Source organism: Sciurus vulgaris (genome assembly GCF_902686455.1).
Source record: "Sciurus vulgaris genome assembly, chromosome: 2".
NCBI classification, from domain to species: Eukaryota; Metazoa; Chordata; class Mammalia; order Rodentia; family Sciuridae; genus Sciurus; species Sciurus vulgaris.
In genome coordinates this window covers 66,309,060-66,323,217 of record NC_136462.1, presented here as the reverse complement: position 1 = coordinate 66,323,217, position 14,158 = coordinate 66,309,060, and the positions used below count along the sequence as shown (strand labels likewise).

The window sequence follows — 14,158 nt, the reverse complement described above, 5'->3', positions numbered from 1 at the left end:
GCGCTGGGGATTGAACCCAGGGCCTTGTGCTTGTGAGGCAAGCACTCTACCAACTGAGCTACCTCCCCAACCCCATTATTATTATTAATGTCCAAAATACTTTAATATTAATATAATTAATATTAGTGACAATATTAATTTAATATCATTAATATTAGTGACAATAAATTATATCATAAACTCTACATCATGATCTCTTAATGTACCTGTCAATTTCCCTGAAATATTTGTAGAACTGAAAACATGACTCAATGGGTTAAATATGCCTTCACAATCAATAAAATCTATGCAGGCTGGGGTTGTGGCTCAGTGGTAGAGTGCTCACCTAGCACAAGTGAGGCACTGGGTTCAATCCTCAGCACCACACACAAAAAAAATAAAATAAAGGTATTGTGTTCACCTACAACTAAAAATTAAAAAAAAATAAATAAAGTCTATGATTTTCAAGGACGAGAAAAATAGTTCTGCTTCAGAGTCTTTGCACTTAATAATTCTTTCTAGAGGATTTGAAATGAAGTTTTGGAGGAAACATACCATGTAGACATCCACAGACAAAAAAAAAAAAAAGAAGACTAGGAAGAATAAAAATCCAATTTTCTGAACTCTAATGAACACACTTTATACCTCCAACCTTTTTTTAAGATTTAAGAAAGCACACAAAACACACACATTTTAAGATTTTAAAAATTCAACATGGAAATCTGAGAAAAGGAAATAAAAGAAAAAAATACTGTAATATAGACAAGTTGAGATAAACACACAAAGAGAGAAAACACAAAGAGAGAAAAGAGAACACGAAAAGGAAATATGAAAAAGAGGTAAGCAAAACCAGAATTCCAAATATCCATTCCTCCATTGCATAGCTGTGTAATTTTATATCACATTTCCAGACTGAGTGTCTTTGTTGAAAAAAGGGGGAAGGGATGGCGGTAGGACTTTTTATAAATCTGCATTCTGTAAATGCATAGAATTTGAAAAGGATTATCATGGTCCTACCATCTGATTGAAAGAATTTATTTCTACAATTCACAATATTTTTAGAATGTTACAGTAGTCCTCCCTTATTTGTTGTTTAGTTTTTCATGGTTTCAGCAACCCTCTCAACAGTGGTCTAAAAATATTAAGTGGAAATTTCAGAAATAATTCATAAGCTTTAAATAACTTTTATTACATAATATTGTTATATTTTATTTATTATTATTATTGTTATTAATCCCTTACTGTGCCTAATTTATAAATTCAACTTTATCATAAGTAAGGATGAATATGGAAAAAAATATATAGTAGATACAGAGTTCAGTACTATCTCCAATTTCAGGAATCCACTGAGGGTCATGGAATGTATTCCCTGTGATAAGAGGGGACTACTGTACAACTAAAGTAAATACATAAATAAATTAGAAGCTGAAACTGAGACCCAACTAAAATTATGTTCAATAGTGTCCAAGTTTTATTTTTTTATTAAGAAAATATCACTTCTATAATAATTGTTAAAATCTGTATTTTCAGGATACATTTATGCAAATGAAATATAACTATTATTTGTTTAAAATGTGCTACACAACTGAGGCAACTAAAATTGGTAAACTAAATCATAAGAGCCATTTATAACTTTAACAAGCTTGTCTCATTTGTTTATTACCTGAATATTCTTTGGCAAGACTTCACCTTCCATCCCAGGAATATGAGGTCCTGTATGTGGTTTTGGCTCCAGCCAGAAAGAAACTAGCCAACGAATGACAATAACACGAGCTTTAATGAAAGGCTCCTTTGTACAATAGATAGCTTCATTGGTTTCAGCATCCTTCTTTATCATGACATAGTGTGGCTTTGGTCTCATCTGTGGGATATCTAAGCAAAATGAAAGGAAAAGAATTATGCTTAGATAAACCTACATTTTAAAGCATTTAAGAAAACCCTGGGCTGAGACTCTGGTTTTACAAGTAGCTTTATTAAAAAAAAAAAAAAAAAAAAATAGCAAGTTAAAATTTGCTAGATGCTAGCATGGAACTCAGAGGGGTAAACTATATATACCAAGCTAATATATGAAAACATGTCTTTTTGCAAAATATCATCAAAAGGTTCAATGAATCTTGTCTAAGTACAAAAATACTTCCAGAACCATATAAAATAAATGAGAAGTCACTTCACTTAACCTAAGACTGAAACACAATATTCTGAAGTCATACAAAGTATGAGGTTTTGCCTGAGCCTGTTAATTACATAAACTTGGCATTAAGGAACATCTTTTCCCAAAATAGATATTTCTACATACAGATTACCAGTGCCTTTGGCAAAGGTCTGCTTCTAACTTAGGATTTGTCTACAAATTCTAGCTTCAAGGCTCTGACAGATACCTTGACAAAATTCCCAATAATTGAACAAGATATGACCAAAATATACAACAATGTAATTATTCATATAAGAAAGACTAACACTCGATTGGACCCTTGAGGGATCATAAGAAAAAAATTTAGAATACAGTCTAAGGATCATACCAAAAGTTATAATTCAGTTTAATTTTCAATAACATATATTTCTGGTGAACTAACTTTTCTAATGGATGAGATGCAGAGAATAAGTTTTAAAAAAATCTCTTCATTCTCAATGAAAATTTCTTTTTTTGGGGGGGCAGGAGTAACTAGAGATTGAACTTAGGGGCATTCAACCGATGAGCCACATCCCCAGCCCTATTTGTATTTTATTTAGAGACAGGGTCTCACTGAGTTGCTTAGTGCCTTGCTTTTGCTGAAGCTGGCTTTGAATTTGCGATGCTCCTGTCTCAGCCTCCCAAGCCACTGGGATTAAAGGTATGTGCCACTGCACCAGGTGAAAATTTCATATTAATATAGATTCACTTTCAGCATGAATCTGGGTATAGTATCTCTATAAACCAATACAAATAGTAAATGTGGTCAGTTGTCTGTAAACAAATGCCAACCTTATACTCAGAGATATTTTATTCTTATGTGATCTTTTAGAAAATTTCAAACACTACATACCAAGTACAGGATGATATAAACTGTTTTCCTTGCAGATGTTTGGAAAAATATAAGGCAAGTAATATTTTTTAAAATGTGAAAACAAAAATGAAAATCCCCTTTCTTGGTTTTCTTTGTTCTTCCATTCTAAACTTTTTACCTAAAAATAAACAATATAATTAGAATCATCCCAGGAGACAGAATCTTAAATATAATTGTTAGCCATTAGAAGCAAGTTTGTGAAAGGTTATAATTTATTGAACTATTATCCTGTGATGATCATATTATATGGCAAAAGGTCAAATCTTTAAAATTGGTCTAATAAATGAATACATTATATTTCCAAAAAATCTTAGAAGTAAAATATGCTCTGAAAAACTCAAAATTTGGGTCTACAAATGACAAAGTTACTAATGTTCTTTCCCCTCTGCCCCTTCCAGAATAATTCAAGATAAAGGTTAAAGGCATACAAAATAGGCATGTGTGGCCGTGTGTGTGTGTGTGTGTGTGTGTGTGTGTGTGTGTGTGTGTGTGAGCAGTAGGAGTAGTCAAGTGCAGATAATCAGAGCTGAGCACAGGAATCAGAGTATCCATGAAACAGATGTAACAAAGGCAGTAACCCATGGAGACTTGGTGATTTAAGAGCCTGAGAAAGGTAAGGAGAATGTCCATGAAATGGGGGCAGGTAGACAGGAGAAAATAAGAGTAGTATTAACTATGTAGTATACAGTGTAGAACTCTAGTAGGGTGAGGACGATATCTAAGTAGGGCACTGGCAAAGGCCCAGAGTAGAGTACTGGGGCCCCAAGAAGGTCTTTGAGCAAGGCAGTGGTGGTAGTGGGAGATTTGATAAGGACTGTGTAAGTAAATATACAGAGAATAGTATGAGTCTAGTTTCTCAATGACAGTAAAGAAAGTTCTAAATATGGAAGGAAGAAACTAGAATGAATTCTGTGACACTGGACTGAAATCTGAAAATCTGAAGTACTGAGTTTAATCCAGAGAAGGGGGGTGGAGGGAAAGAGGAGGAAGAAATATGAATGGTGTATGTTGTACATTTACATTCTCTAATCCTAGCCACTGACAGGATCTAGGAGCAGCAACACTCAGTGGCAACAGCAACATGCACTCTGAGTGCTCTGATCTAAATACAATACATCACCAAAATAAATTATGGCTCCTTAGACAAACAGAAGATTCCAGATTGGGGCAAGGAAGGTACCAGATGAGACTGAAATATCTTGCTATACTAGAATTTAAGAAAGTGTGTTGGGGACCACTCAAAATACACAGAGTTAGATTAAAGGAACTCCCATTGGCCAAAGCTAGGACTAACATAGTGATTCATATGAATACATAAGCCCTATATTGAGATAAGTAATTAACATGATTAAATAAATGGGAAGAGGAGAAAACTTTTGCTTACCAGGTACTGAATGTAGAAATAATGATGGGATTAAATATCAACAGTGACCAAAAAGAGGAAACAATCCAAATATTCATCAACTGATGAAGAGATATATAAAATGTGTTATGTCTATACAGTGGAATATTATTTAGTAATAAAATGAAGTATTGATATATGCTATAACATGGATGAATTTTGAAAATATCTGCTAAGTAAAAGAAGTCAATCAAAAAAGACTATATATCATGTATGATTGTTTGAATTGTCAAGAACAGAAATAGATATAGACAGAAAATAGATTAGTGTTTGCCCAGGGCAGGGGACAGAAGAGCCTGAAGTATAAGAGAACTGACTCCTAACGGGAATGGGGTTTTGTACTAGGAGGACTAAAATTTTCTAAAATTATTTGTAGTGATGGTTGCATAACCTTGTGAATATGTATTTTAAAACCTGAACTATAGGGGCTGGAGTTATGGCTCCACTAGTGGTAAAACCACTGAAGACAACCCAAATGACCATCAATAGGTAACCAAATGACTAATGATTTTGTTATACTGCGTAACAACGGATGTTACACAATAATAAGGAGCAAACTATAGATAGATGTAAGAATATGGATGGTTCTCACAATAATTATGCTAAGAACAAAGCCAGATCAAACAAAGAATACATACTATATGATTCCACTTACATGAAAATATAGTAAATGCAAACTAATCTATTGTGACAGCAAACTTTCAGGGGGTGAGAGATACACTTCTTGTGGTAAAGATTTCAGGTAACAAAATTCATCCAATTGTAAACCTTATGTTAAAGTTCACTGTACATAAATCATCTCTCAATAGCCAGCATGGTAATTTAAAAAAATTATAGGAAGTATACAAGTTTTTAAGGAAAACTAGTCATAATGATAATAACAACTATCTGCTATAGAATATGTACTGTGTTGTTGAGAGTGGTGACGGAGGATGGGAGAGCAGTTACTGAGATCAGGGGTCTCTGATGCCCTCATGGCTGTGGCATGCCTGGTTCCTGGGAATGTTTCTGTGCAAGGGCACAGGATGCCTAGCTGCTATTGCAATGCCCTGCATGCGGAGGTTCTGTGCAAGAGCCCTGTGAGTTCTAACCTTGATCTCAGGCACACAGCTCTGGGAAAAGGAAGGAATTCTTATGTTAGATAACCACAATGTTTCACAAGTTCCACCACTTCTCCGTTTGTTGCCTACCTTACAGTAACTTTAAACAACAGACTTTCTTGAGAGCTACACAAAGCTACTAACATTGCACTTTGCAACTATGGATTGCAAATGTGGAAAAGCTACAGTTTCTGTAACTTTCCTGAATACAAAGAATAATGGTTGCATAGTCTTTAACCTGATAATGAGATGTACATAAATAAAGATTGCTGGCAAAACTCTTCAGACCTGCATCTCCATCAGAGAGCAGGCTCCACCTGATCTCAGCTTAATCTTCAAGATCTGTGTCTATAAATCTTTACTTTCCAATCCTTCTTAACCCCTCACCAGACCCGAGAGTTTGGTCAGGCTGGTAACGACACTGTGCTAATTACGTTTTTACTCTAAGCACTTCGTACTATGTAAGCCTCAAAAACCAAGATGGAATAGGATTCTTTTTATTCCTCTTTTACAAATGAAAAAACAAAAGTACAGAGTAGTTAAATAATTTTCCAAAGGTCATGCTATTAGTAAGATGTACAATCGGGATTTAAACCGTGGTAATCTGGCTCAGGGTCCAAATTAAATTTTAAATGTTTGTTTCTGAAGTACAGGGAATTTTTGAGTTTGGAAATAATAAGAAATGTATATGTGCTAAAGATGGTTTCTTCAATCAGAACATGCACATTTCATGTCTACAGATGAACAAGTTACCTTACAAAATATATGAACTTAGAAATTCCAAAGTATAAATAGGTTTAAGTGTAAATTACATTTCGCCCCAATTCCTATCCTGCAGCCTACCTCCCTAATTGTTACATTTTGACATACTGATCCCTGAAAACAGTTATTAGCTTTTCATTTACAGCATCACAGCTATTGACTACCAAGGATGGTATTAGAAAATAGATCTAACTGGTTCACATAAGATTACACAGTCAATATCACTAAAATTTTCCTCTTCAACCAAGAGTTTCATAATCTCTCCAGTGGTTTTATTTCAGGAAGGGGATACTAACACATATTTCAAAAGTAAAAATTTGTCAGTCTTCCTTCAAGGAAATAAAGCAAATATCTACTATGACAAAATAACACAAGAGAGCTAAAAAGGGGGTGATATCAAAGAAGATAACATGTACCTGAATTACTATATATTTTAAGAGTGCTTCAAGAAAATAGCTTGTGAGGTCTTCTTGTCCTTTATCTCCTGATTGAGGGGGAACAAGAGGAGTGATTTCCTCTATAGTGACTTGAGCTAAAAGACAAGAATATATATATAAAAAACAAATTTAATAATACAATAATATGAGCAAATAAAATTTAACTGCAAAACGTATATGTAATTAAAACTGCTTAAAAACTTTCTAATGACTGAATCATGAATAAATCTGAGGTTAAAGACTGGGAGTACAGCTCAGTGGCAGAGCACTTGCCTCACATATGCAAGGCCCTACTTTTGATTCCCTGAGCAGCCTCAATTAATCATTCTGAGGCCATCCTGAAACTCTATCACAACAACTATAAACTTTAATATTCAGCAATTTTATGAACACTTGATGAGAGAATGTAACATAGAGATGAATAAGACAGATATGTAGTGCTTAAGAGTGCATGACCCCTTATTTGAGAATGAATTTCTGATAATTTTAATTCACATTAAGAGTATCCATTACAAAAATTCACAATATGATGAGAAACATTAGCAATATGGTACTTATTCAAAGTAACATTCTAATAATAAGAAACTTTACATTTTTTACTTTTCAGATCTTCAAAAAAATTTTTAACAAAGCAAATGCAAAAAAATCAACTCATAACCAGCTGAATTATCTCAAATATTTTCTAAGCAGCACAATTAATACCTGCTTGAACACATGTAGATCTCTAAACATGTCTCTCAGTAAATATTAGCCAAGAAAGTACAATTTCTTATATATTCTAGTTTTTAATAGAAGCTATGGTATTTCTAACACTTATTTAAAATTATTCTTTTAAAATACAATCTTGATCATCTGTCCTCTGGATTTCCTGGAGTATATACTATCCCCACAGAAGAATACGCTTATGATGTTTTATTTTGTGAGGCTAAAAAAGTCTCCTTAAGACACACTGGACCTCTTGCATTAAGTCCTCTTAGTCTCTTTAGGGGAATATATAGATTCTCCATATTTTCCATGTCCTACAGACTAAAAAGCAAAACTTCTATTCTCAAAGAGAGAGAGCAAATGTCAGTCACAAGCACATTTGAAACTAATCAAAAAAATAAAGTCAGGGCTGGGGTTGTGGCTCAATGGTAGAGTGTTTGCCTAGCACACATCAGGCACTGGGTTAGATTCCCAGCACTACATAAAAACTAAATAAACAAAATAAAGGTACTGTGTCCATCTACAAGTAAAAAAAATTTTTTTTTAAGTCAGCCATAAAAATAGTGATGGAAGGAAACCTACCCTGATAGGATTACAGTGATACAGAAGAAAAAGCACTTACAAAACATCTGTTAAGTATTTCAAAATAAATACAATATAAATAAGCAGGTAAAAGTAGCCTACTTGAGCTGGTTCATTTATAGATTTTTCTTCAACTTGGCATTGTTTCTAAAATTTTATGCTACAGGTGTAGTTTGATTTAATGCAAAACCTATAAATTGTAGAAATGCAAATTACAAATATTACCCAACAGAATACCTGTTAGAGTCTGAACTGTGTTAGAGTCTGAACCCCAAAATTCATATGCTGAAATCCTTACCCACAATGTGACTGTATTGGAGATGGGGCCTGTTATGGTTTGAATGTAAGGTAACCATCAAAAGCTCCTGTGTTAACACAGGAATGTCAAATGTAGTGACTGGATTGTGGGAACTGTAACCTAATCATTCCATCTAGTTTAAATGACTGGGTAGCAACTGTAGGCAGGTGGGGCACAGTTGGAGAAGGTAGGTCACTAAGGGCATGGCCTGGAATGGTGCATCTTCCTTGTGGCCCCTCCCCTCTGTCCTCTGCTTCCTGGTTGCCAGAAGGTAAGCAGCTTTCCTCTGCACACCTTCGCCTGTAATGTGCTGCCTCACCTTCGGCCCATCTATAGACTAAGCAACAGTGAGCCCCTAATAAACTTTTCCTCCTCTAAGTTGTTCTTGTTGGGCACTTTGATCACAGTGGCACAAAGATAACTAAAATAGGGCCTTTAAGGATGTAATTAAAGTTACATTACATGATGTCATAAGGCTGTGGCCCTTAATTAGAAAAGACTGGTGTCCTTGCATAAGAGGAAGACACACCAGCGCTTATTCTCTGTGTGTGTGCATGCTCATCAGTCCACAGAGAGAAGGCCATTTGAGAACGCAGTGAAAAGGTACTGTCCACAAGCTAAGGAGAGTTCTCACCAGAAACCACCCTGATCTTGGACTCCTGCCTCTAGAACTAAAAGAAAATATATTTCTGTGTTAAAACAACCTAGTCTGTGGTATTTTGTTACAGCAGTCCTAGTCAACTAATATAATACTATATGTGACAAATATTTGCTAGTGAAAAAATAAAGAATACAAATAAATATACACAAATACAAAATTAAATTTTAACAATAAATATACTATTGGGCATTTATAAAAATTCAATTTATATGATACATTTTTATATCATCTATTGCACAAAGTAAAACATACTTGGTACATTTTTATATCATCGGCTGCACAAAGTAAAATACACTTGGTACTTCACACACTTGGTAAAACACACTTTGGTATCCAAATTAATTCCAGGATACAAGGTGATAAATAAGAAATAGAAATTAGAGATAAATGTAAAATTATCTATTTCAACCATGTTTCTGATGTTTAGAGAGCTGAAGCCTTGCTACCTGAAGAAAATGTCCCTTCTGGGGCTAGCCAAATCCTAGAGATAATTAGGACTACAGACTGTGACAGTGACTTTCATATGCAAACCAATCAATCCAGAGTTCACACCTCTACCACCTCCTCTACACTGAACACTCAAGACCACTACACTTCACCCCAGGGCCAGGTACCAGACAACTATGCACAAGCTCTATGTCTAGAACATACTGAAATTATTCAATTAGCTAATCTTAAACTTGCTTACTCCAGTTTGCTCCTTCCCACAGAAACTACAACAAAGGCCTTGCCCATATTTATTCCTGTTCCCTCTGTCTTCTGATAAATCCTGGTACTTCCTCACATGGCCCCCATATTATGGGATTTAGTACAAAACCTGTAATTTCCTCTTGGAAACTGTAACAAAACTGTAACTGTAATATTTCCTCTTGGAAAGCGGTTTTCAATGGCTGTCTTGATCTGCTGGCCTTACAACACTCCAATAACATTGCCCTGTACTGCCCATTTAATAAAATGCATAAACATTTACAAAATACGTTAAGAAACTACTGAAAAAAAAATACTGAAGGGTAACATCTCATGTACTTACTTTCTTGAAGGTTGAGTGGAGGATTAATGAGATTATCTAAAGTTCTAGGTCCATGTTCAGATTGTGGTGCTGAAAATCCAGGGATTAAGCATGAAAACATCCAGAGCTGTTCTTTGCTACAGTTATTTTGAAGAGCTTGCAACCATAATAAGAAAAGACGAACACCTTCCCTCCTAATCTAAAATGAAAAACAGTGTTTTTATTTTAATAGAAATACTTTCTTCTTTAAAATATAAACTCTCCAGGTGATTACAGAATGACATTTTACAAAAGACAGAAATAGGGAGGGGGCGGTAGATATATTTTATACCCAGGGCATCTATTGAACTCTCATTATTTTAAATCAAAACTCATGGATTTTTAATAAGTAAAGAATGAACTTAGTTTCTATTTAAAGCCATTATATAACTTTTATTCCATAATTTCCATTTGTGAAAAAAAGGCAGAAAATCATTTCCTCCTCCTATACTTTTCTCCTTCCCTTCTGCCTATAACCACTACCCTAATCCAAGAAGCACAAAGAAACAGGGCAATGATTGTTCCTTGCTGTGAGACTGATAAAAAAACAAATAGCAACAAGAATCTCAGTGCACTGCTAACTCAATGCTCCTCTCCCTAAAAAGTTGTGAAATTATTAAAAGTATAAAATTTATTAAAATTAAAAAATAAAAATTATTTAAAAGCTCTCTGAAATTATCTCACTTATTTGTAATTTGCTTCTAAACTACAAATCAGGAACTCTGGCCTATTACTGTATTTAGGCACCTAAAATAATATTTACACAAAGAAGACAATAAATATTTGAATCAGTGAATGAACACTCTCCCTGCAAGAAAACATAAAGACAGGAAAATTAAATCTCTGACAAGTAAAAAACTAAGTTCTTCACTAACCTAACCACACAGGTAGATTTGGAAATTACACTGCCAGAGCTTTGTTAATAGCCACTGTCAAAGTCATTTCACCTGCTGCCCTGAGGTTAAACCTCACAGTTGGGTCAGGTAACAGGAGAAACATATAAGAAGGCTTATTTCTCTGTACTGTTGTATCCAAGTCTTGATTTCAAAAGTGTATTTTATAAAGTGTGGCTTTAACTAACTTACAGCAAGATGCTTTTGGAATGGGCAGCTTCCCTTATCATACAACACTCAGTTAATGAAAAAGAAATGAAACTAATATATTTGTGTGTGTATGTGTGCATATGTATGTATATGTTTGTGTGTGTGTATACACGTATACACACACACAAACATGTATTTATGTATATATTCTCTACAACTAAAAATGGCTATGGTAAAATTAAGAATAATTTGTTGAACGACTAAATTTTAATTTTCTGGTGAACAAATCAATGCAGATGCAAAATACAATAGTTTCTCAATGCCCTCGTCAAGCTAATATTTCTTTTTCACACGTAACACTAAATATGTAACTATATTTTAAGTGAATTCAATTCAAGTGAGACACCTCAACAAGCTTCAGGAATAGCTGAGTTAGGAAAAATGGAATAGGTGGCATGTATGCTTTATTCAGTTTTTTAAAAGTCACAGAATATACATATAATTCTATTATACCTTTAAGGAATTTCCTGTGTGGAGTAGCTTCTTTAAAATCAATCCTGCAAAAGAACACATGATTTTAAATGTTCATGTCTCCTTATCTATTTTTAAATGTCAGAGTTCTCGGTCAGACTTGAAAAAACTTTTAAACAAGTCCTTGGCAACCTCCAAATTTTTCTTGGTGACTTTGATATCCCTCTGGTCAAAACTGAGACCAGAAGGGCATATGAAAAAAAAAATCACCTTTCCAACACATGGTTTATTACAATTAAACATCATTTATTTTATTGAAAAAAACATAGGCCCAATATTGTGTTTAAAACAACAATCTACTACATATCTTAGACTAAGACTGAAATTAAATATTTTATCAAATAAAACCCACAGAAGAAAATTTTCATTTAATTAACCAAATAGAAATCCAAGTCTAATATTTCCCTACAAATATTTCCATTACACCAATTTTCTTTATTAAGTTTCAAAAAGTCTTTAATATTCTTATTTCTTTTAACTTATGACAAATGTTCTAATATTGATAATCTGATGAGTGTTAAATATCTTAATCTTTTCATTTGATGTTTGCTAGAGACATTAAACATCTTTTTATTTGGCCACTAAGTTTCTCAATGTCCTAGTCAAACTGCAAATTGAAAATACAAAAGAAAATAACATTACTAAACATCCAAAAGACCACCATTAAATTTGAACAAATCTAAACATCTCCACATTTATTACAATTTATAATTTCATTTATTTTCATTATATTTAATGTTTTACTAAACCTTGTAGGTATCAGTGAACCTAATCATTTTCTTCCCTTCTTCCTCAGAGGAAACTATTACACAGAATTTAGTATTAGTTCTTAAAACTATTTTTATATTATTTATAAATTCATTAAAAATTTAGTTTGGTTTAAGACCTTATACAAATGATACCATACAAAAAAAATCATTTATAAGTTAATCATCAGAAATTTATTTGTGTGTGTGGAAGGAACAGAATTTTACCTCATCCCCAAAATGGATAACTAATTATAGTACTAACTCTTTCAGGGTTTATAATGTTAAAATAAAATGAAATGTCATCTCAATCATATTTCAAATGTCCATAAATAAGTCAAGGTTTTTGAATCACTTCAATGTTCTTTTTTATTAATCTATATACTTGTTCATTCATCCCTGCACCACTGACAGTGTTATTACTATAAATTTATATCTTGTTAATACGTTTGGAAATACCCAACAATACCATTCTTCTTCTCCAATTTTTAAAATTCTTCCAAATTGCTTTGTCCTTGATTTCCCATTTAAATTTTAAAATAAACTTGTCAAGGCACATTGAGAAATTCCTACAAAAATTTTAAATGAGAATTTTTATCTTTATACTACCACATCAATCACTCATGAATATCATAAAAGATTTCATTTATTCAAGTCTTTTCTTGTTCTTCATAGTCATACTATTGCCATAAATTAGTCTAATTTCTCAAGTGAAGAATAACTATATTTTAGGCTACAATATACCTCAATAACTTCAAAAAGTTCAACTCATCCAAACTGTATCTTCTGACTAGAAAGGAATTTATTTGAAATCATGAAAGAAATTTGTGGAAACATAAAATATTTGAAAATTAAAAAAAATAAAAACATTCTTAACTAAGTTATGAGTCAGAAAAAAACAAAAGTGACATTTAAAAATATTTTAAACTGAATACAGTGGCACACACATGTCATCCCAGTGGCTCAGGAGGCTGAGGCAGGAGGATTGCAAGTTCAAAGCCAGCCTCAGCAAAAGTCAGATGCTAAGCAACTTGATGACACCCTGTCTCTAAATAAAATACAAAATAGGGCTGAGGATGTGGCTCAGTGGTCGAGTGCCCACGAGTTCAATCCCCAGTCCTCCCCCCCAAATTTTTTTTTTAAAAGTGAGTAAAAATGAAAGTTTATGAATTTATGAGAATGAAGCTAAAGTAAAGCGTTCAGGGAAATTTATAGTTTTCAATGCCTATATAAGAAAAAAGAGATATCAAATTAATATCATATGCTCATATCTTTACAAACTAGAAATAAAATAGTAAATTAAAACCAAAACAAGCAGGATTTTTTTATATAAAAGATTAGAACAAAAATCAATGAAATAGAAAACAGAAAAAGTATAGAGAAAAATAAATCCAAAATTTAGTTCCAAAAATCAACAAAATGATCAATTTTAGCTATACTGACTACTAAAATAAGAAAGAAGACACAAATTACCAAAATCAGGAAAGAAAGTAGGGACAGAGGGAACATCACTACTGACCCTACAGGATTTAAAATACTTATTATAAGAGAATAACTTGAGTAGCTTTATACCAACAACTTAGACAATTAGATGAAATGGAAAAATTCCTAGAAAGACACAAATTATCAAAATCTAAACATAAAATCTAAATAAATATATAACAAGTAAAAAAGTTGAAATGATAATTACTATTCTCACAAAGAAAAATCCTGGTCCAAAAGGCTTCACTTTTTAATTTAATTCAATATTCAATATTTAATAAAGAAAAATATTACCACTCATTCACAAGCTGTTTAAGAAAACAGGAGTGGGCTGGGGT

At 33.1% G+C, this 14,158-nt stretch overlaps 1 protein-coding gene across 7 annotated transcripts in view; it reads right to left on the bottom strand.

Moving 5' to 3' along the window:
* RALGAPA1 (Ral GTPase activating protein catalytic subunit alpha 1) overlaps nucleotides 1-14,158 on the bottom strand; it is a 212,513-nt gene that overhangs the window by 164,554 nt on the left and 33,801 nt on the right. For all 7 annotated transcript variants that reach the window (XM_079119319.1, XM_079119316.1, XM_079119315.1 and 4 more), the window contains exons 5-9: nucleotides 11,575-11,618; nucleotides 10,001-10,178; nucleotides 6,704-6,819; nucleotides 3,003-3,141; nucleotides 1,643-1,851 (exon numbers count right to left, since the gene is read on the bottom strand). In XM_079119319.1, coding sequence (XP_078975445.1) covers nucleotides 1,643-1,851; nucleotides 3,003-3,141; nucleotides 6,704-6,819; nucleotides 10,001-10,178; nucleotides 11,575-11,618 — 686 coding nt within the window. The remainder of the gene's footprint in view (nucleotides 1-1,642; nucleotides 1,852-3,002; nucleotides 3,142-6,703; nucleotides 6,820-10,000; nucleotides 10,179-11,574; nucleotides 11,619-14,158) is intronic.